Here is a 24,117-nt window from a genome sequence, read left to right on the forward strand (position 1 = left end):
GGCTCCGGGCTCCAGACCGACTCCCGTGCTCCCTGCTCGCTGGGCCCTAGAGCTCTCTCCTTAGAGAAGATTCTGCGGAGGATCTAGCGATCCCGCCCCGCTGCGCCCCATACTGACCCGCTCCCTGCCCCAGGCCCATCCCTTTCTTCAGCTGTCCGCAGCAGTCCCCCCCCCCCCCGCCCTCCGTTCCCCAGAGCGCTGCAGCCATGGGCATCCGAGGCATGCTGCGAGCCGCCGCGCTCCTGCTGCTCATCAGAACCTGGCTCGCAGAGAGCTATGACCCCAGTCCCACCCCAAAATTCCATTTCGAGTTCTCCTCCACCATGCCCGAAGTCGTCCTGGACCTCTTCAACTGGTGAGTGACGCCAGCCTGGGCACCGCGGGGACAGGAGAGGGCAGACGGCCTCCGCCTCGGGCCTCTTGGACGGAGCGGGCTACGGGGGTGGGACTCGGGACGGGTGCTAGCCGAGGCCTAGTATGCGCACCTTCCCTGCCCACCCCTGGTAGGAATGGGGTGGGGGTAGGGACAGCCAGTTGAGATGGAGCCCACCTGTTACCGTGGAGCCTAACTGCGCCCGGGTATGCCAAATGGCAGCCAGAGGCATGGGGTGGGGGGGGTGGGGGGTGAGGGGCACCCTCACCCAAGGGTCTTACGAACCATCCCCAAGGACTAAAGGCCCAGGCAGCTTTATTCAGTCACGTTCTTTGGCACCTGTGGAATTAGGGGTGTATGGGGTTATGGGAAATTTACAAAACAGACAGGAGAGACACCTGTTTGAGTCCGGCGACGAGCGCGGGTGTGTGCGCGTGCATGTGTGTGTTGAGGGGTGAGGGGCTCTTTCCAATGCGGCAAATAAAAATTATTAATTCGCCCTCATCTTAGCCCAGACAGTGCCATTGATGAGTGTTTTGTAATGGTATAATCCTGTGGCCTATGAAAATATTTGAAGATTGAGGTTTTTCTGTGTGTTTGATTTGAAGTTTGTTTGGATCTGTGGGTATCTGAAGAGATGTTAAACAGTCAGCCCTTACATGAAGATCACACAGAAATGTGCATTTGTGGTGGACACAGATCCTGAGTGTTGGCACATGGGGAATGTGTGGTCAGAAACAGGCGGGAATGCATTGCTTTAATTTGAGAATAATTTATGTGTACATTTTGGAATGTTGCAAAATGGAATTTTGTACTCGAGGAAGATCAGGAATGATTTCTAAATGGAAAACCAGAAATGAACATATTTTCAGATGTCAGGGGTGGGGGTGTTCTGGGCAAGGTTCCAGCAGACAGCCCTGCAATGCCCTCAACTCAACATATCAGACTGCGCCAGTGAACACACATGCACACACACGCACACACACAGATTTGCAGGGGCAATGCGTCAAAGAATCACAGTGATGCCCAAGGCCTATTCTCATTCGCAAGCCCTTTTGGGGACAAGAGCCCTGCTGAAGGTCTAGGTGAATGGGCGGGCATATCAGAAACTCTGCAAAACCAAGCGGGGTCCACATACGTGTGCTCACCCAAAAAACCCCCAAGCTGGAAGCACATGCTTAGTGAGAAATACCTATTTCCAGAATAGATATTTTCGAGGACGGTTCTGAACCTCAAGAATCTGCAGTTGTTTGGTTCAATAAGGGTCATAAATCTCTGCTATATGAACAAGGTTCTCTCCCTGCATCATATGCCATATGCCAAGTCTTAAAAACAGGTATACAAAAACAGGGTTGACATAAACATGACCAAAATAATGTCCAGTACACATAGAAGAAACATGTCTTTGAGCTAGAGAACACTGGCTGAGCTCCGTGGGGGGGGGGGGGGGGCTAAGAGTGGGAGATGATGTTTCCTGGGGCAATCAGGTACCCCTGGAAGGAGGACCCCCACCAATCTGGAAAGCAGCATCCAGGCCAGTCTCAAGGTCGGGATCCTTAGGGTGTTGAAGTAATGCAGTTTTCTGAAGGCCCCCACTTGCCCACTCTCCTCTGGCATCCCCTCCTCCCCCACACTCTAGTCTTGCCTAGTAACAGGGATCCAGTCCTCCCGCCCCACCCTCAAGATTAAAGCTGAAAGGGGGGAGGGGAAGGGGGAAAGAGGAGTCTGCGTCACTGCTGTGCTTCTGGCTGACTCACTGCAGGGAGGGAGGGGAGGGAGAGAGAGCATACACATATGACTGGACATGTCTGCGTATGTAGAAGAGCAGGGAAGGCCCTGGCAAGGCTACCACAAGTCAACCAGCATTTACTAATGACTTCTCTGTTTCAGCAAAAATTGTGCAAATGAAGCTATGGTTCATAAGATTTTGGACAGGGTGCTGTCGAATTATGATGTCAGATTGAGACCAAATTTTGGAGGTAAGCACTTCTAAACCCTAGAGGCTTTTGTGTTACATGGAATAGGACTGAGACATGGCCAGCCAGCCCCACCCTGTACACTGACCCCAATCTCTACACCTCTGCCCCCCAATCCCAGCTTCCTGAACCTGGAGACACCTGAAAGGGAGCATTCCCAGGCCCCCAACCCCAGGCCTTCTGCTCTTGTCCTGGAATTTATCCCCATCCCTGCCTTCATGTGCAGGCCTTCTGCCCTCTCCCTACTCCTTTACAATGGTGTGGTTAGAGGGAGACTACAGAAATGGGCATGTAGGACACAGTGCCCTGTGCTGCTCCAGCTACAGTTTTCTGCTTTATGGCGGGGTGGGGGGGGGGACTCATTTGTCTATTTGAGCACATTCTTCGTACCCTGGCCACTCTATCCATTCAGCTAATACAAAGTTGGGCACGTCATCTCTTTTCCCTCTAGTTTACCTAGCTCACCTAGGCCTGGGGCAATTCCACCTGGGGTCACTTTTCCCCAAGAAAGTTCCCACCAAGTTCCGCTCACTAGATACACTGCACACAGTGTGATCTGTCTAAAATCCATCCTAATCACTCAAGAACTTGTGATGGCTTTATCTAACTGACAAATAAAACTTAAACTCTTTAGCAAACTCTCAGATCTCCAGAGCAGAAGTATCATAATCTGGCCCAGGGGACACCCAGAAACCCTACACCAAAGAAAGACAAAAGAAAGAGCATATCAAATTGGGGTTATCAAATTGGGGCATATCAAATCAGAGTTAGTCACTTTCTAGTTCAAAGGAAATAGAGCTAAAAAACAGAAAGAGTGAGCCAAAAAAAAAGAAAACAAAACAAAAAACACCCAACTTCCCGCAGTAAGATACCTACTCTAAAGGGTTAACACTGCTAATGGTCCACGTTTGTGCATATGAATGGAGGGTTTCTGAATACCACCCTTAAGGCTTTGCAGCTGGTGCTTCTCCTTTGTTCCTTCTCTAACTTGAGGGCAGAAGGCACTGACCAAGGGATCCTAGGTGAGTATGCCCATCTCGGGTGGGGAGGGGAGAAGAGAAATCACACTCTTTCATTAAAGTTACACATCCAGGACAGCAGCACCCCTCCTGTGTGGTCCCCTAGGAATCCAGGTGCCAGAGTGTAACCAGCATCCCCATGTATGGCACTGGCCTTTGCATCAATTGCACCAAGTGCTGGTGGGTGACCACGGAATGGCTACTTCCCTTTTCTCCTTGCGTCATTCTCACATTTCTCAGCAAAAGCTAACCAATAGCCACTGGAGTCCACAGGCCTAGTCTCCACACTGTTTGGGGGCCAGATTACCATCCCTGCAGTCATCCAAGGCCAAGGGGAGGGAGCAGGACCAGGAGTTGATCTCCAGGGATTGTCAGGCATGCATGGTTCACTATATCTGAGGCCCCTTACCACCCTCTTTCAAAGAGAAGAATTATATTAAGCTTTGTGGGCATGCAGACCTGGAGTGTCTGATAAAAGATAGGTCCTTGGCAAAACAGCAGATGATGGCAGGAGGGCAAGGATGACTGGGAACCTTGTAGCATTTACACAGAAGGGGGCCTACACACTCCAGGCCTGGTGGGGGTGGGGAAGTTGATGAGAAAGCTAGCTGGGCCAGGGCATTCAGGGTTTGGGGTCCCCCACTCCCAATTCAGCCTCCCACTAAACACAATCAAATTCCCCTCTATATCTGTGACAGCTTAATCTCCCTTCACATGTGCTCCTGCTTGGTCTCACACACATATATTCTCTCTCTCTCTCTCTCTCTCTCTCTCTCTCTCATACACACATGTGCACACACGTGCGCGCACATGTGCTCACACAAGGGTCTCACCTAATTTTGGTCCAAGTCAAAAAGGGGCCTTATGACTTTCTTTTGGGGAAGTAGTGAGAAGAGGAAAATAAAGAGGGGGAAGACAGTAACAGGGTTTAAGGTTGAGGTCATTACCCTAGAGATGGCATTGAGACTCCTTATTGAGATGTTTCTCATTCCTCTTTATATCCTAGCACATAAGATGGCCCACTTATGGATAAATCAGAAAAATGTCCCCTTCCTCTAGTTTGCATCCCTGTACTATAGATCATGGTGTGGTGAAGGGAGTGTAAACTTGCCCCTTCAGCTGGAGCCTTTGAGCAGGTTTCTGCCCTAGCCCTTTAGGTCTGCAGCATTCTACCACAAGGGAAGGAATTGCCTGAGTGGTATGGAACTGTCTAGAGAAAATCTGACACTGGAGAACAGAGCCTGCCTAACACAGCTTCCGACCTCTGAAGGCACGCAGAAGGCCTGAAAGGCAGCAATCAATAACTGTGTTTCTAGAAACCCATGTCACTACACAGCACTTTCCTGGGGCTTGTTCACAATAGACCTGAATGCTGGAGTCTGGGCTGTGCCCTAACACAGAAGCCCATTTACTTCTCAGCTGCCATTCATACGCTTATTCCCAGTAGCACTTTGCTCTTTGAAGCATCAGGCTTGGAATAACACATTTCCCTCTTTGCAGCTCAGCTTCTGGGCAGTCAGCCTGCAGTGAAAGCAGCAGGCTAAATTGCAAGCATCATGCGTGTTTCCCTAGCAGCAGTGTGATGTCATACACAGAGAATAATGGCTTTGCTATAGGGCTGGTGTAGACAGCTTTGAGCCAATTAGGGTATAATAAAAATGTATCTGTCCACAGTGCCTGACAGTTTACTACATATTTTCATATCCATGATCATATTTGACTCCTTATAGTGGACTATGCTAACACCTAAACCTGAAAACAAACCAAGGAGGAAGACAAAAACTGATACTAATTCACAAAGTCACACTTGCACATTAACACACACAGTAATCCATACACACACAGTAACATGAACAGTCATGAATTCACTCACGCACATAGAAGCACTCACAGAAGGAGGAGCATACACTCAATTATATGTTAACACACAAACATGCCCATGCATGCATACATACACACATGAAAATACATATTTACTCATATACAAACATGATCACACAAATTCACACACATGAATATGCACACTAATACATAGAAACATGTTCATATGTACACACAATAAGACATAAACATGCCTGTATGCACAGACATATAAATTCAATCATACCCAGGCATAAACTCTAACAAACGCACATGCTTACACATTCAAACACATACGCATATTTACTCACTTACACATATTAATGAAGAATAACACCTATATACATATACAGAATATTCAAAATTCAGTGAAATGTGCAAATATACACATTAGCTAACTTACAAATATGCTCAGTTGTAAGAATACACTTAAAAATTTACACACATGAACACAATCACACATTCACTCACAAGCACTCCCACATACCTAAACACACTAGCAAATCTATTCATATGCATTAACATTCTCACACACAAACACTCCCACACACATAGACATGTTCACACACTCACAAATACACCCACATCCAGGACCATACTCAGGTGTACTCACATGAACACACACACACACACACATACATGCCCACATATACACATGCACATGCACAAATGGACATGCTGGCATGCATGTTAAGGTACTTACACACAGGCTCTTCCATTCACTCACATGAGCATGTTACCATATTCAGCCATTCACATGAACACATCATACAGCACACCAACAGGCTTACATGCATTCATGTCAACACAACCAGTTCACACACATAAACATGTTCACGCATTCACTTACACACAGACATTCTTAAAAAGCCACTAACAGATAAGTAGACTCATAGAGGCACTTAACCCTCTTCTCTACACCACACATATGCTCAGATACATGCACATGCTTACACATTCACTAGCCCACAAACACACTCACACCACCACACAAACGTGTATACACACAGACATACTCACTTATTCCCTTCCATAAAAATGCAAACACACATGCCCACACACTCACTCATACAGATATGCTCACAGTCCTATATTTCCTCCCACAAACCAACAGTTTATACACTTACATGTTTTATAAGTAAAACTCCTACACAATCCACTGAAGCACAGAAACATGCTCACACATTCACTCATGCAGACATGCTCACACACTGACACATACCTGCACACAAATATACTCACAAATTCAATTATACTCACACCTATCCAGGAATGCTGGTTCTTATTTTTGTGATTATTGTTTTTCAATTTTTATTAGAAAATGAATATTTCATTTCTCTGACTGCTTCCTTCCAGATTATCATGGACTAGGCCTTGCTCTTAGTGCTTGACCTGCATTAACTATGAGATTATTGCTATCATTGCCCCTATTTTACCCATGAGGAAACTAAGACTTAGAGAGGGTAGGTGACTTACTCAAGGGCACACAGCAAAGTAGATTCAAACCTGGGTAGTCGGGCTCCTGAATCTATGATCTTCACATTTATCCCAACCTTCATGTAATAGTGTCTTCCTGTACTGTAGGTGCCCCTGTGCCTGTGAAAATATCTATCTATGTCTCCAGCATTGAACAGATCTCAGAAACAAATATGGTAAGTGTCAATTCCAGCCACTGCATTGGGGACAGGGACAAGGAGCAGGGACTTCTTTTAAGCCAACTGTGGTTGTTCTGACCTGTGACAGAACTCAAGGTAGGTTTGGGAAACTGCAGCCCCTTGGAATAAAACATGAATCAATTGAACTCTTCTATCATATCATATTCAAAAATTCAGTTCCAAATGGATTATAGACACAAAAGAAAAGTCTTATGAAGCTTTTAAGAGATCATATAGGACACACTATCTTTGTGTCTTGGGATAAAGATTTCTTTTAAAAGCACACATAGTAAGCATAAATAGTGGTCATTCAACTATTAGTGAAATTCTCTCTAGCCAAAACCCCTGGAACTTTGGTTTTGCAAAACAAAACAACTATAACAAGTGTCAAAGGGTAAGTCAGTGTAGACTATATTTATAACACCAAGCACTGATATCCAAAATACACATAATTCCTGTGAATTAATAAGAACATTTCTTAAACCAATATAACTGCCATGTGTATCTGAAAAGAATAAATTAAAAAATAAATAAAATTTTTAAATGATAAGAAAGTGTGAGCAGGAATTTCACTTTTTTAAAGAAAACTAAATATCTAATAACCATGAAAAGACACTCAACAGTGTTAGTAAAGTGTACAATGAAACCACAGTGGTTTCTAATGCTGCTGACAGTGGCATTGTTACTAATCTGGTGAGTACATCATTGGTGTGTTTGGCGCTTTTGCATAGTTATATGATTGGTATATTCACATATGGGAATATTATCCAGGAGAGCAAGTGAGCAAATTATAATTACACACATCAGCCTGAACAGATCTCACAAATGAAGTACTGAGGGAAATAAATAAATTACAAATAACACACAGCATGACTCCATTTGGGTAAAATACAAAAATTGGGTCCAGCTAAGCATTATGTTTTCTAGGAATACATATATAAACAATAAAATTCTAAGCCAAAGCAAGAAATTTTGCACAAAATCTAAATTAATGGTTACTGCTGGGGACTGTGGAAAATGTTTTTCCTAAAGGGACACATTATAGCTTGAAAGTTATTGGTAATGTTCTGTTTTTTAAACTGGATTTTAATTCCAGAAGCTTCGTTTTATTATTCTTTTCTTAAATATGCATATGTTTTGTGTTCTCATCTATATTCATCATGTTTCATACACTTGCATACACATGTGTGTGTGTGCACACAGAGCATAGAGAGCTGGGCAATCTTGTTCTCAACTGGGATGTACTTTTCTTTCCCCAGGACTACACAATCACAATGATTTTTCATCAGACCTGGAAGGATTCTCGCTTAGCATACTATGAGACCAACCTGAACTTGACTCTGGACTATCAGATGCATGAAAAGTTGTGGGTCCCTGACTGCTACTTTGTGAATAGCAAGGATGCTTTTGTGCATGATGTAACTGTGGAAAGTCGTGTATTTCAGCTTCACCCTGATGGAACAGTGCAGTATGGCATCAGGTGAGTCCCCGCAGGGGCCTAGGGAAGTTGCAGCAGGCTCCCTTCTTCATGATGTTTATCCCACAAATACATTCTAAAGGACACACACAGGAGCTCCTTGCTTTTCAAATCTGCCTGGCACTGCCTCTCCCCCACTTTCAAAGTTTTCTACAGAGAGCCTTGGCTACCCTGTACACAAAATGGTAATTGCTTCAAGGATTGACAATGACTAGACTGGATTAGCAGAGGGGAGGGGCAGGACAAGGGGTAGGATGGAACCTCCCAGCTGAGGTAGTAGAGAGTTTCTGGCATTTTGCTAGTTCCTAGTACCACATGGGTCCTCTGGCATGTGCATGGGTGTGCATAGAAGAGGGCTTGGGTTGCTGCTCACATCCATAGTGCACACTATATACCTGTCCTCCACAGCAGGTACACAGCCTTGGAAGCATCTATACAGCACACAGTTTTCTCGAAACAGCCTCACTGCTTTCCTTTGTCTCAAGGGCCCTTCCCATTCTGGCATCCTATGATTTTCTGACATCTGTTCTTTGTTGCAGTGCTGCGGATCTCTCAGTCTTTGTCACACTCCAATTCTCTCTCTCTCTCTCTTCCCTACACATAGGTCAATCCTTAGGTAACTCCTGCAGTGTCCTCAGGAATGGTTGCTTGCTGGGGCTTGACTCACTTTTTCCTTCCTTCTTGTTTTCCTTGGCAGACTCACCACCACAGCAGCCTGTTCCCTGGATCTGCACAAATACCCTCTAGACAAGCAGGCCTGCAAGCTGGAGGTGGAGAGCTGTATGTATTTCTCCTGGACACTTTTCTTCCCCCTGACCTGTGGTAGTCAGGAAACCACAGGCAGAATTGACAGTGAGAGGGACAACATGTATCCTTAACTCCCTCCTCCCCTTCTCTCTCCTAAATATGTAGATGATCAACAGATAAATGATGGAAGGAAGGAAAAAAGAAGGAAAGAGAAAAAGATACTAGTTAGATAATTGATATATAGCTGTATATATATGGCATCTGGGAACAGGTGACCTTTAGAGTTTATTTCGTTCTATTGGGGAATTATGTTGAAGTCTGGGGGTATGAGCTCATACCATCTTTTTGCTATACTTTTCCTTCCTGGCAAAGAAACTCCAAAGTGAAAGTTCTTTTTCCAAGTGTTCAGACTTTTTCACCCATGTACAAACTGAGCAAACCATAAACAATCCCCCAAGATTGCAAATTTTACACACACTCTGGTTTTCACAGACTGCTCTGGCATGAAATCTGCCTGTGCCTATTTTCTGAGACTATGTTTCTCTCTGCTCCCCAGATGGCTACACGGTTGAAGATGTTGTCTTATCCTGGGAAGACAATGAGAATGCTATCCACATGACTGAGGAGCTGCATATCCCTCAGTTTTCTTTCTTGGGAAGGACGATTACTAGCAAGGAGGTGTACTTCTACACAGGTGGATCTGCCCTTCCTTTTTTCTTTTTTGGGCCCTTCACACCCCTATAAAATCCTGGGGACTTCTGCCTTTGACCCCTATGCTATATATTGCCTCCTTTCTGTTTCCCTCATTCTTGACACATTCCAACCTGCCTTGATGAAGTCCCCATGGCTTACCTCTGCATATGAAAAGGATTTGTGCTCCCTTTAGGGCTGTTCAGCCTCCATGTTTGCAGCATATCTCTTCCATTCCCAAACTTCAGCCAACATGGATCAAGGAAGAAAGGAGGGAGAGCAATTTCTATGTAATATGGGTCTGATTACTAGGGTGTCTCCTTCCAGGTTCCTACATGCGCCTGATACTAAAGTTCCAGGTTCAGAGGGAATTCAGCAGCTACCTTGTACAGGTTTATTGGCCCACTGTCCTCACCACCATCCTCTCTTGGATATCATTTTGGATGAACTATGATTCCTCTGCAGCCAGGGTGACAATTGGTAAGTCCTGTCTCCATCCCAAGGAGAAACTTGAGTCATCTTTCTCAGAAAACAAAATCAAAGTAAGGAAGGGAACCATGTGTATGCTGTGTAGACAAGGAAACAGGAATTTTTCTAATATGTGTTGTAGAGGTGCTCATCCAGTCCTCAATGGACAGACTGACATTGGAAATGTGCATTAAAAAAAAAATCAGAGATAGTCTTGGCATGTTAGGCTCAAAGTACCAGGATTCATTATTTATTGAATATGTGATTATATTTGTTAAATCAGGAAAAGGTAGACAATTAATACATTTAGATAAGATATGCATAATAAACATTTGATTAAGCAATGTATCAAAACATTCTACTCTGCAGCAGAGGGCTTCTAGAGGAATGCCCTTGACAAGTGTCTAGTGGAATGTGAAGATACAAGCTCTCAGCATCCAGAAAAGGAAGTGACCCAGGTTTTGCTGGCTGAAATTAACTATACCACAAAAGAGTTTTTTGAAATAGGTTTTAAGTCTATGGCCATACCACCCTGAACGCACCCAATCTCATCTGAAGTAGGCTTTAAGGCACAGATTTAAGATTTGACATTCCCCAAAAAGTAAATGACTAGTTAAAGGCAGATGTACCTTAAAAGTGGATTAAATTGCAAGATGCCTGGGACAGAACCTGGAAAGACAAGGAAAGCAGCCAAAAGAGCCTGGAAATACTCAGGAAGATTTTGAGGTTCATGTTGCAGCATGGGGAGCCATGAAAACATTTTGAATAAGGAGATTAGCTCCCTGGTTTGTCTTCACCATCTTTTGGATAGCCTCTTTCTTTAGAAGCACATTCTGGGCTAAACCTTTATATGTGTATAATGTTTTAGGTTTCACAAAACTTCTCCAAATACTACAGGAAGTCCTGAGTACTGGAAGGCAAATAAGGCAAGGTGGAGGCAGAGTTATAAATCACAGTGAAGCATATGCTGAGTTTAAAAATGGGGGAGAAGAAACAAGCAGGGCACATGGGTAAAGACACTACCCCAAACATAGTGTTTGCTCCCATCCTATGGGATATAGGTGCAATGGCTTGCCAAGAACTTCAAAGGAGACTTAAACCTGTGCTGTGTTGTTTATAGGCCTGACTTCAATCCTTGTCCTGACCACCATCGACTCACATATGCGGGATAGACTCCCCCACATTTCCTATATCAAGGCCATTGACATCTACATCCTTGTGTGCTTGTTCTTCGTGTTCCTGTCCTTGATGGAGTATGTCTACATCAACTACCTTTTCTTCAGCCAAGGACCTCGGCGCCACCGTAGGCGATACAGGAGACCCAGAAGAGTCCTAGCCCGCTACCACTACCAGCAAGTAGTGGTGGGAAATGTGCAGGTTTGACTTTTTGACTGACAATCGGCTTTCCCTGAGCACCTCTTGAGCCCAGGCTTAGTACTTGACCATTCCTTGTTTCTTATTTCTTTTAATCATTGTGCACACATGTACAATGCACATGTACAACACATATACACAGCACACAGCCACCACAGATAACAAAGTAGAACTAATTATCATCACTCCTTTATAGATGATCATTGTCCAACAGCACAAGGCAAGAAGTGGCAGAGCTAGATTTCTCCAGGTCTTTGGGCTAAATTTGGTCCACTTTGCATGTTTCTGGGGCAGGTGATGAAGCCAGAGGGAAGGTGAACTCAGGTGAAAGGAAGACAGACACCAGAAGGGCTGGCCTGCCTACCGCACCTTCCTTGACACTTCAGACTCCCAAGGCCATGCTGAAGCTTTTGCTTCGGGCAGTATGTCAATGTCCAGCAACTTCCCTCCTTCACAGAGGGCCCAATCCTGTCTGCTTGAGTGGCCACACATCCAGCACACAATGCTCCTGAGGGACTACCTGCCCCAGGGAGACAGCGGTTCAGTCACCGCCATGACCTTCCCTTGCATGCTAACAGCCTCTTGGTCCTGTTCCTCAGCCCCTTGAGCTCCAGAGACCCCAAGAGGAGATGGCTCTATCATTACAAGTGCTGATGAGGAAAGCCCCTTCCCTTTTCCCTCCCCTAGTACATATCCACCTAGGTGACATGAAACTGATGAGCCTATCCATTATCTCCTCAAAGGATGGCCTGATTAATGTGGAAGACGGATTCGGCTCTCTTCCCACCAGCCCAGCACAGGCCCCCCTGGCGAGCCCGGAAAGCCTCGGCTCTTTGGCGTCCACCTCAGAGCGGGCCCAGCTGGCCATCCCGGAAAGCCTCAGTCCACTGTCTTCCCTCTCAGGCCGAGCCCAGTTGGCCACTGGAGAAAGCCTGAGTGATCTCCCCTCCACCTCCCAGCAGGCCCTTCATGGCTATGGTGTCCACTTTAATGGTTTCCACAGTGATGACACTGCTACTCCTACTGAAATCCGAAACCGTGCTGAGACCCTTGACCATGCTAAGACCTATGACGATGAAGACTCCGAAGATGACCTGAGTTTGGATGAGAACCATGGCCATGGCCCCAGCAGGAAACGCATGATGTACCATGGCCAGAGCTGTGTGCTAGAAGGAGGCTGGGACCTTGATGAGATCCAGAGCTTCCATGATGACATCAATGTTGGGAGCCGAAGCCTTGACCTGGAAGACCAACGCAGGAGTGATACTCACAGTATCTGGAGCCTTGATGATGAGGAGCTCATGGCTGGTGACCAAGAGAATGATAGTAGCTCAGAGTCTGAGGATAGTTGCCCACCAAGCCCTGGGTGCTCTTTCAATGAAGGGTTCTCTTTCTATGTCTTTAGCCCTAGCCGTGTCCCCAAGATTGACAAGTGGTCCCGATTCCTCTTCCCTCTTTCCTTTGGCCTGTTCAACGTAGTTTACTGGCTGTACCATATCTACTAGTTCCCAGGGCCCCGAGCAGCAGAGCCACTATGCTGTGCTCCCTTCACAGTTTTGTTTTGATTTTTTTTCCCTTTTCCCTTTATTCATTTGATTTGGTAGTTATTCTGCAGTCTAATCAGTTGAACACTTCTCTTTATCATTATGAGGTGGCAAGTAGATGGAAAGAACCCATTCTGGCGAGAAGGAAAGAAGGAGGAGTTGGAAAAGAAAGGAAGGATCTGAGTGCTACCCACAAACATTTCTGATGGCTTTTCTGTCCCCATTAGGTGTCAATTTTTCTTTTTCATTTCCTTTTTTCTTCTTCGTTTTTCCTCCTGGGGGTCATGGACCTTGCTCACCCTCTGCTTGGGACTTTGGGAGAAAGTGAAGCTGGGTTGGGCCAAGGTGTGCAGCGGAAGAGCTAGCCACAGCTTGAAACTGCAGGCAACTGGCTGTAAGAAAGTTGGGGAGGATTTGGAAGTGCCTTTTGCCCATGATTTCATTGATGTTGTGGCACAGGGTTGGGAAGAAAATGAGGAGGTACAAAGGAGTTTGGTGGGAGTAAGTGAGGAAATGGCAGGGGGTCATGTCAGGTTGGAGAATGCCCGGGTTAAGCCGGCCCCTTTGGAGGGATTGGAACTTCCTTTGCCTATGTTTCTACTTCGGAATGCTTGACAATGGGACCTTGATAACTTCTTTCTAGTCAGCAGTTAGCTTTCCATCAATCACTGAGTTGGACACTAGTTGGACACTAGTCACTGGGCCATTGCTTGGTGAATAAGCACTGGACTGGAAAGTTCCGACTGGCTATTTCACCTCTGATCTGGAGTAGCAGATGAACAACTATTGTGAATCTCTATACTAATCCTTTCTATTTGTTTAGTGCATGGTAAGTGTCAACAAGCTCACTGACCCTTCACGCTGTTGGACCCTCACAGGAGCCCTGTGAGCAAGAGAAAGTCAAGCACCTTGTCCCCAGTGTTCCAAGAAAAACGTGGAGCTTATGTGCCATGCTTGAGGACACTAGCTCTTCAACTTTATGCTACTCTGAACTGAAGAGTACCTTTTCTTTCCCTCCCCCTTGCAAAAGGGGGTCCTCCAGCAGAGTCTGCTTATCTATCAGACTGCCAACAACGTTCTACAGCACTGAAGCACCTCAGCAGGAAGAGGCTACTGACCAGCCAATAAGAGAGAACCCAGCAGATGGAGAGTGTGGGCCTTCCCACCTAGCCTGTGTGTGAACTTGCCAAGCAGCACCACCTTGATGAAGGACATGAGAGAGTGAGCTTTGCCAAGCACTCAATCCCTGTCCCCTCTTGCTCTCTAGGCAGCCTCTCCTGCAGCCCCTCACCCCTCCACCCACCCACCCCCTTTTAACTGCTTCTGTGTAGGTATTTCTTTGTGTGTGTCTGCTTACTTATGTTTATTTGATTTGAATGGGCAGGAAAGAATGTATGCTTGAAAGGGTATGCATTTCTTGTTAGTGGCTTTTCTAGAACCACCAGAACTCCCATAGCCTGTTCCCACATTGGATGAGCTGGTTAACTGTTTCTTTCTAATCCCCCTGTTCCAGAGAGCAGGTTCTCCTGGTTCCCATCCATTCCTTACTCCTCTTTCCCTGCATCTGTGCTGTGTTCTGGATTGAAGGCCCAGGGGAAGCACATGTAGTCCTAAGAAGTGGTAATATAGTGCCTTGAGGTAGGTAGTGCTCAATTTGTGGGATAAGCTGAGTGCTGAGCATTTTGCTTGGTGCTATAAGGGCATGGTTTAGAGAAAAGAAAGTAGTCACAGGATATCTAAGATTGCCTATTTTTGAACATCCCACACAGAGAGATCCAGATTGAAGGGAGAGCAGTGACCTCACATGGTTATTGGAACACTAGCTTCCTGGAGCCTAAACATTGGTTGCTTGACTTGGATTTGGTCTCCTGGAGGGGATTCGAACCCTGTGGAGGGGAAGCAGTTCATTGAGGTGAAGTCATAAAGGGAAGTCGGAACAGTGGGAAAAAATAAGACACAGCAATGCATAGGAAGACTTCACAGCACAGAGGAAGGACAAAGAGGCCAGTTGTAAATACCCACATACCAGATATATTAGACCTTAAAGAGAATATCTTGCCCTAGTGTGCTGCAATGAGAGCAGTTGAACTCTCCTGCTCCTCATACTCCGTGAGGTTAAATGTCAAGGTGAGGTGGAGATTTGGCAATGACACAGTTTCAGGAACTTGAACTTTCAGAGATTGCCATGGTTTTGATCCTTCTAATTGCCAGCAAAATTTCCTGCAAATTGCCAGATCTCCCCTTGACATGTTCTGTGTGTGGTCTGTGGTCAGCGTCCTTATTGAGCCCCATCGTCACCCACCCCCACCCCCTTCCCTGATGTGCAGGCACACCCCTCCAGTTGGCTGCCAATGTCCCCTCCCAAACCTCTCCCTATACCAAGTAGCTCTAGAATTGCACATCATCTGGCTGCATGCTCCCAGAGTTCAGCTAATCAAAGAGCCCTTGGTAGTTTGGAGCTTAGGCAGAGGGAAGGGTCTTGCTGAGTCTGAGATGGAACAACCCCATTTTTTCTTCTCACCTTTCCTTTTTTTCCCTCTCCTCAACTTTCCCCATAGAATCCCTCCCTCAGGAAGGACGCCCCTGTCTGTTTTTCCAAATTGTTTTGTCGTGGGGATCTCTGACATGTTTCCTACCAAGTTTTTGCCCATCCCATCTGCCACTGTGGGGTGCCTTTGCAGAGGTAACAGACAATCTCTTGGGTCTTAGTGGAGCTTGTCCAATGTATTCTTCTAATTCTTGTCATCTGGTTAATAGCAAGGCTGCAAAATCTTTGCATATTCAGAGCTGAATTTTGCTGAGACTATGCTCATTCCTAATGAGGTTTGCTCAGTCTGTATATACAACAGCTAACCCTTTGAGCTATTAACTACTGAATGCATCCACTAAGTTCTCCCCTGCATGATACCCTGATGTGGTGATGTGCAGTAACTTCGTATCTACTCAAAGCCCAGCATCAAAGGAAATTGTGACTTGTCCTACTGAAAGTACAGTGTGTGTTTGTTGTATAATGTCCTGTGATCAATATGAAATCTATATTATCAGTGTTGGGTTTTCAGGGGGGAGGGAAGGGTGTTAAAGTATTTTCCTGAATACTTAAATTAAGAAATACTCCCAAACGGTCAGGGTCACCTCTATGGACTCCATTTGTTTGAGACTTTGCACCCACCATTTTGCCAGGCTGCATCCCCAGGGTCAGTTGTCATCAGCAGGGCTTAAGGTGCCAGAATTTAATGCAACCAGCTCTCCTGTCTGACACCAGGCAGTCAGGGGATTCTGCTGAAGGCAGCCAAGTCAGTGACATGCTGGAAGTATGAGCTACAGTAAAATTGTACATACCAGGTCTTCAGACAGTAAAAACCAAGAAAAGAAGAGCAAGACTATGACCAAGGTGACCTGGATTACCTGACCCACAAAAGGGCACAGAGCAGCAGAGCCTCTTGAGATGACTGGGAGCCTTCTTTGTCCTAATTAAATGTACATTTTCCCATGACCTTGACCAGTCCTGACTTTAAGAAAGTAAAACACAGAGAAGCATAAAATTATACTTGTGAAAAATATAATGGAAAAAAATTGTAAATAGCAAATAAGAAAAATAAAGGTCTACAAAAGCAAATATCCTGATGGGCCATTGTATTTTCTCTCTGTTTGGATTGGGAGGGACTGCCCAAGATGTCTCTCTGGGTCTGAAAGCCTCTGGCTTTCATGGTTCACCATGGCCTTCCTACAGCTCTGCATATGCACCACCTCATAACCTAGGACATTTGAAGCCAAGATTTTCAAGTGCAGGAGAGTCAGCAACATTACAGTTGATTTTACTGACACCTTGGCACAAAGCCCTTCTTTTTTATTTTTCATAACTGTAGATGGACACTGTGCCTTTATTTGTCTAGTTTTTTATGTGGTGCTGAGGATCGAACCCAGTGCCTCATACATGCTAGGTGAGCACTCTACCCCTGAGCTACAACCCCAGCCCACATAGCCCTTAACCAGTTAAAACAACAAAAAAATCAAGTCAGCAAGCCATCATGGTGCCAAAAGGGCCATTCTTGTTCAATTTAGTGGGGAGAAACAGGAAAAGTGGTCTTTATAAAGAACAAAACTGTTTCTTAAAATATCTTTTGCCAATGTGGTTGTGCAGAGTAGAGAAGAGAAAGCCCTATGTGGGTGAGAAGAGGGCATGCTGAAGTCTAACATGGTTGCCAGGTCACATTAAAACATTCTACTGATAGGGCCAAGGGTACTCGTCATGGACCACGTTCTTCAGTGACTCTTCAAGGACATTTTGAGGAAACCCTTATATTTGCAACAGGGACCCTAACCCACTGATCTTTTCTGTGGTTCTATGGTGGCCAAAGCAGGCCTGGAGGGCTGTGCATACTTAACCCGAACAGACTGTTCTTTTGGTCTGCCCACAGCTCCAAGGTAGAACCTACAGGATAAAAGAGTTTCTTGGGTAGATCTTCTCTGGGCTTCTAACTTTTAGCAGCCCTTGGCAACATGCCTTGTACTCCTGTCCTCCTGACTCTCCTTCATGCGATCCAGGCTCCCAACTCTCCATGTTCACTAATGCTCAACCCAAGGCCTTATTACCTGTAAATAACCTTGTTGATACACATTGTTACTGGCAGCCTTTGCTGGTGAGCTTTTGTGATACGGTCAGCTCTGCATGATCTTCCCACAGATTCCACTGTGACCGTCTGAGATGCCTGGCAGCCTTTTTGCTGAAAAAAGCTTCCATGCCATAGAGGTCACAGATATCCAGGGAAGGAGGAGATGTACATGGCGGGGACTCAGGTTATGATGAGCTGCCACATACTGTTCTGCTGGCAAAGCTCTTGCCAAAAGGCCAGCTTCTGAAGGTGGCCCAGTACCTCACATAGAGCTCATAGCCCTTGAGTGAGCCTGATACCATCAGCTTCACTACTCAGTATGAAGGAGCCCTTACCACAACTTCCCAGGCTTTCAGCAAGGACTGTCTTGCCAGCCTCTCATCTTTGCCCAACTTCTTTCAAGTTCTGAAAGATCCTCCTGGGGACCCCATGATATTGTCATGATAATGCTTTCTCAATTCAGGTCTCAACCAGAATCTCAAGAGTGAGAGAGGGCAGAAATCAATAAGGTAAACAGTTATAAGTTTGTTTTATTTCTTAATAACTTTGAGAATATTTTGTACAATATAGTTAAAAGTAATGGGGGAATAAGACACCTCTTTGCCCTGAGAGTTTCTGCCCAGTAGTCTGTCTGCCCAGAATTTGAACATGAACTCTTCTGACAGCCACAATATGGCTTGCTGCAACAGAATCTAGTCCTGCATTCTTAACGCTAGAATTCTTAATTTCTTTCTGTATATTTATCCTCTTGCACTTTCTTATTGTTTTTGTTTTAATCTCTGTCCACAAAGGGTATAGACCAAAAGTCTGGCTGCAAAAATTAAAAAGGTCTAGAGAAAAAGAAACCAAGGAAATGTCACCTTCTGAGACTATTTTGTCAAGGAGGAATAAAGGAAGCAGAAACACGTCAAATTCTTTCAGTTTCCCTTTAATGTCTCAGGGGAGAAGATGTTTAAATGTTTGTTGGTACTAGTAGATGGCAGACCCCTAACCCCCACACATCCTATTCTGTATGGCATACTCTGTGTGCCCTTGGATAAGACACTGTTCATTTGGGTGACTATTGTAGTCCTCTCCTTTCCTGGCCCCTGACCTGAGGCACAGGTGCACTGCTCAAAGCTGCACCCTTTACAGACTTTCCTTTGTCACTCTTTCAAGACCATCCAGGTGTCTGAGATGCACACCATCCATTCTCAGCTTGTACGCAAAGAATGAATGAGCCCATCTGTAAACTTTCCTTCAGCTGTTCATAAAAAGAAATCCCCCTCTATGGGTGCAAGGTGGGGAAGGGGCACCAGTGCAACTGTGATGAGAGGTATGGGGGTCCAAGCTATCTGCTCATGCAGTTACTTGTGTCCTCCAGTCCTACTCAGACAGAAACAGGCTGGCACTATCATCCATGCTACTTTCAGTCACTGGATGGGAACAATACAGCAGGAAGCATGGCCTCTGCACAAATGCAGATGAGAATGACAGCAACTACACCCCTCTGTATCACTGATAGTAGTCTACCTCTATAGCATAATTTCCTTACCTAATCAAAGAACTCCTCCTGTAACCCTAGTTTGGTATGCCAGGGACCAGGGAGAGCTCCCATCTTGACATTTCTCCATAGTGTTAATATGTGAATCCTTTGGTAAGGGAAGCGAGACCCCCAGCCTAACCCTAACCCTAACCCTCCTCTCCAATGAATAGAAAGGACTCTGTCCAATTACACCATCAGACAATGGCTAACTACATTGAATTTAGTATTGGTTAATCAATCAGGAGAGGTTAGGTGCCTGTGTGGTAACAATTCCAAAATCTCCGTGACTTAACAAAAATATGTGCTCCTTTCTGAAACTGTGCATTCAATGCAGTTTATCAGAGGTGCTTCTGCTCATTGTAACCACTCAGGGACAAGCTAAGAGAATAGAATATATTGCCTATGATGGTTAATTTTTGCTGTTAAACTGACTGGATAAGGGATACCCCGATAGCTTGTAAAGCATTATTTCTGGGTGTGTATATGAGGGTGTTTCCCAAAGAGACTGGTATTTGAATCAGTGGACTAAATAAGGAAACTACACCTTGTGATACATGGTTGTCATCAGTGATATGTGGTTCACTCTTCCATGCACAGCAAATTGAAATCCCTGGCTCATTATAGTTGAGTTGGGCTATGTGATTAGTTATATCTAATGTATTAGTTCTAGCAAGTATATGTGAGGTATGCCTTTTCCAACTGCAACATTTAGTTGCTAATAGAAGACTCCTTATTTCCCCTTTTCCTTGCTTAAAAAGCAAACTGCAACCAAGACACTAAAGCCAATGGTGAGGAAGAAAGCAAACTACCACAGCTGACTTGGTCCTAAGCAAAGTAGATCTCGAAATGACCCAAAATGTCAGTGAAATCTCTGACAATGCCATAAATCAGCCTCTTTTGTAATTGTGGGGTTCCTGAATTCTGCTACAGGTGCTCTCAACAGGAAGGGAAACTGAAAAGAAATATGTGGAGCAGAGGTAGTGGTAGGCATTGATCTGGGCTATCAACTACTCATGAATAGATGAGATGTTCAAGATGGCAATCTTCTTAGGATGTAGAGAAAAACAAGTATTTGTAAACTGTTGTGGTAATATAAATTAGTCCAGCCACGATTGAAAATAGTATAGAGGTTTCTCAAAAAACTAAAAATAGAACTACTATATAATGTAGCTGTACCACTACTGGGTACATATCCAAATGAAAAAAAAATCAACATGTAAAAAAGACACACCTGAATTCTGTGTTTAGTGCAGCACTATTAACAATAGCCAAGATATGGAATTAGCATAGAAGTTCATCAATAGATGGATGGATAAAGAAAATATGATGTATGTACACACAGTGGAATATTATTCAGCCGTAAAGAATGAATGAAGGCATTTGCAGGAAAATGGCCAGAACTGAAGAGCATTATGTTAAGTGTAATAAGCCCAACTCAGAAAGCCAAGGGTTGTGTGTTTTCTGTCATATGTGGAAACAAAAAAAAAATGGCCTGAAAATAGAAGAGGAACACTTAGGAACTATGAAATGGGCTGGGAAGAGAGAAGAGGTCAGAGAGGATAGAAGGGAGAGTGGGTATGATCAATGCACAATATACACATGTATGGGAATGTCACAGTGAGCCCACTAATTTGTATAATTAATATATGTTAATAAATAAAATTTCAAAAAAAAAAAGATGACACTCTTTCTCACAGGGCCCCCTCAGCCCATCACCCTGTAGCTCCATTTTGGGTAACCCCATTCTCATTCACAGACTGACTACCAGCCTAAAGCCCTCCCATCTAGAGGCTCTAAATTCCATTGTGATGGTAGAGGATTTTCATTAAAATACTTCCATGGCAAATCCTTCCCAATGCATGATTGGAGGAAGCTCATGTGTCAGAGGAGGAAGCTCTCTTGCTTGCATTTCTGGAGGTTTCCTATCCACTGAACTTACAGCTACTGAGACTCAAGTCTGAGTAGCAGGAGTCTGTGACAGGATTTTCTGCAAAAGAGCAGGTTTTGCAAGATACTTTCAAATAAGCAAAAATGGAGAGAATCCCAAGCTCCCTCTCCCCATCAAGAACAATCATCCAGGTAAGGCAGAAGGTAGGACTCTGCTCTCCTACATGTGGAAAATCTGGCACAGACTCTAAGTCGTTGAAGTACTCCTGAGCCTGTTAAGGGTATCAGCCCAACATCCCTTTCCAAAAAGTGTCTTGAATGGACAGGATCCCATCTGAAGTGTCAGATCATTCTTTTTGGAGCTCCAGGACTCCACAGGTCAGCAGGGGGTGCTGTGGGAGGTGGAATAAACTGATCATTGGTTTAGGTAGCTTTCTAACCCAAGCCACTTCTATATGACAAGCCATGCTCTTTGAAAAGAGAGGCCCATGAAGGAAGCAAGGTCTTCTATGTCAGGAAAAGGGGCAAAAGTAGCTGCCATTTTGTCTTTCTTCTTCCTCCTCAATTCATATCTTCTACAATCCTTCTGGTACTGTTCAATGTCCCCACCTCTTTTAGTCCTTTCCCCTAAAGCATTATCCATGTCCCCCTTGACCCACAATACTGGTTCTATAGATGATAGAAGTATGTGAAAGCTCATTTTACCATTCTATATCATTTCATACATAGTTGAAATTTTCATAACAATTTTTAAAGTGGGTCTTTAAGCCCTCTGCAATTAACATTTGTGAAACAACTGGTTTGCCAGTTGCATATCTCTTTCAATACTCTATTTAGCTCCATTGGTCTAGTTGTCAATAACTGCACACATACTACAAAATTAATAGCTAAAGCATTTTAATAATTCTTACTCATCTGGTAGGATAACTTCTTTTACCCTCTTTGTTATTTCAAAAATGTTTTGGTATACTTGGCCTATTGAATGTCAAGTTAAATCTTATTATCATTAGGTCATGGTCTATACACCCATACATAAATATACACATTCACCCACAAAGACTCTGGGAATTTTTATTTGCTTGCAGTCAATATATAGATTTACTTAGGGAAAATTAACATGTTCACAAAATTGTATCCTCATATCCATGATAATATCACACTTTATATTTTTGTAGGTGTTCATCAATTTATCTAAATGGAATTTTTATATTTTCCCATGAAATTCTAAGACAATCTTTGGCTTGATTTATTCTTACATATTTGATATTTATTTTTGATATTTTATATTTTGATACATTTTCCTTACTGTCATTTTCATTTCATATTATTTATTGCTGCAGAAATAAAATATCTTTTCTATACAGTGATATTATATAGCCAGTAATATTTATATACACTTTACTGATTGAATAGATTAACCTTAGTTCTTTTGAATTTTCTTAGCATGCAGCCTAATAATCTGTTAATTGTGGTCACTTTGTTTCTCATTTTCTGATACCTATCTTCTTTTTTTTATGTTTCTTGTTAGTACACTGTATGATATTAATATCAAAATATTGAATACAAATGGTGATAGCAGAAGTCTTTGTCTAATCTTTGTCTCATTCCCAACGTTGAAATAAAGCTTTCGACTTTTACCTATTTAAATACAATTATTTGGGGCTGGAGATGTGGCTCAAGTGGTAGCGTGCTTGCCTGGCATGCGTGCGGCCTGGGTTCGATCCTCAGCACCACATACAAACAAAGATGTTGTGTTCGCCGAAAACTAAAAAATAAATATTAAAAAATTCTCAAAAAATAAAAAATAAATAAATACAATGATTTGCATGTATGTGTGTGTGTATTGTTTTGTAATGACTTGGCTAAGTTTTCTTTTTTTCATTTTTAATAAACTATATTTAAGAATAGTTTAAGATTGTGAAAAATTACCAAGGTAGTACAGAGAGTTCCCCTATATCCCACATTCAGTACCCCCATTATTAACATCTTAGTATGGTACGTTTGTCACAACTAATGAACCAATATTGATAAAATGTTATCAATAAAAGTCCAGACTCTATTTGCATCTCCTCAGTTTTACCTTATATCCTTTTTCTGTTTCAGGATTCTGTACAACATTTAGCCAACATGTTTCCTTAGACTCCTCTGGGCTGTTAGAGTTTCTTAGGTACTGCTTGTTTTTGATGACCTTAAGAGTTTTGAAGAGTCAGATATATTGTAGGATATCTCCCTCTTGCAATTTTTCAAGTGATTTTTGTCATGAGTAGACTGGGAGTATGAGTCTAGGGAGGGGAAGACAATAGAGGTAAATTGCTACATTTATGACATCATAACAAGAACATATACTATCAACAATGACTTACCACTGTTGATGGTAGTCTGAAGCACCTGGATGAAGTAGTATTTTTCAGGCTTCTATCCTGTGAATTACTTGTTTCCCTACCCTTCCACACTGCTTTCTTTGGAACAAGGTCACTATGCACAGCTACCATGCAAAGAGTGGGAAGTAATTATATAAATGATTTGTAATTCTTCTGCCCAGGAGACTTATATATTTTCCCCACATTATATATTCAGTCACTCATTTGTATCAATATGAATTTATATGTATATATTTTATGCTTTAAGAGCAACATTTCTGTATTTGGTGAGTGCATATATCTGTTTAGATATGATTTTTATATCTGTTTAGATATGAGTTTTATATCTGTTTAAATATGATTTCTCTTACTTGGTCCATTTATGTAGTTAGCCACTCCTAGGCCTATCTGCCTCCAGACTCCTCCTTCATTATTGCTCTGCTCAGCTCTCCAGTATACAGGGGTTTATGCTACAGACTACAATTAATAGGTTTACCAATATTTGACTGCCATTTTGTTTCTTCAGAAGAATCAAACCCTATCAGCACC

At 43.7% G+C, this 24,117-nt stretch overlaps 1 protein-coding gene across 1 annotated transcript; it reads left to right on the forward strand.

Annotated features, from left to right (window-relative positions):
• Positions 1-206: 206 nt before the first annotated feature.
• On the forward strand, positions 207-13,486 carry Gabrq (gamma-aminobutyric acid type A receptor subunit theta). The gene is made up of 9 exons (XM_077107338.1): positions 207-355; positions 2,264-2,352; positions 6,813-6,880; positions 8,143-8,363; positions 9,058-9,140; positions 9,664-9,801; positions 10,125-10,277; positions 11,386-11,642; positions 12,383-13,486. Exons 1-9 carry the CDS (start codon positions 207-209, stop codon positions 13,142-13,144), a joined length of 1,920 nt encoding a protein of 639 aa, XP_076963453.1. The 3' UTR covers positions 13,145-13,486.
• The last annotated feature ends 10,631 nt before the right edge of the window (positions 13,487-24,117 follow it).

The sequence above is a fragment of the Callospermophilus lateralis genome, chromosome X (genome assembly GCF_048772815.1).
Source record: "Callospermophilus lateralis isolate mCalLat2 chromosome X, mCalLat2.hap1, whole genome shotgun sequence".
Classification (NCBI taxonomy): domain Eukaryota; kingdom Metazoa; phylum Chordata; class Mammalia; order Rodentia; family Sciuridae; genus Callospermophilus; species Callospermophilus lateralis.

What these genes read in the sequence shown, in the direction of transcription:
- Gabrq (XM_077107338.1), top strand. Translation starts at nt 207, where the DNA reads ATGGGCATCCGAGGCATGCTGCGAGCCGCCGCGCTCCTGCTGCTCATC. An exon ending in ACAGTGCAGTATGGCATCAG is followed by an intron (nt 8,364 to 9,057) that starts GTGAGTCCCCGC and finishes TTTCCTTGGCAG; the next exon opens with ACTCACCACCACAGCAGCCT. An exon ending in TGCAGCCAGGGTGACAATTG is followed by an intron (nt 10,278 to 11,385) that starts GTAAGTCCTGTC and finishes TGTTGTTTATAG; the next exon opens with GCCTGACTTCAATCCTTGTC.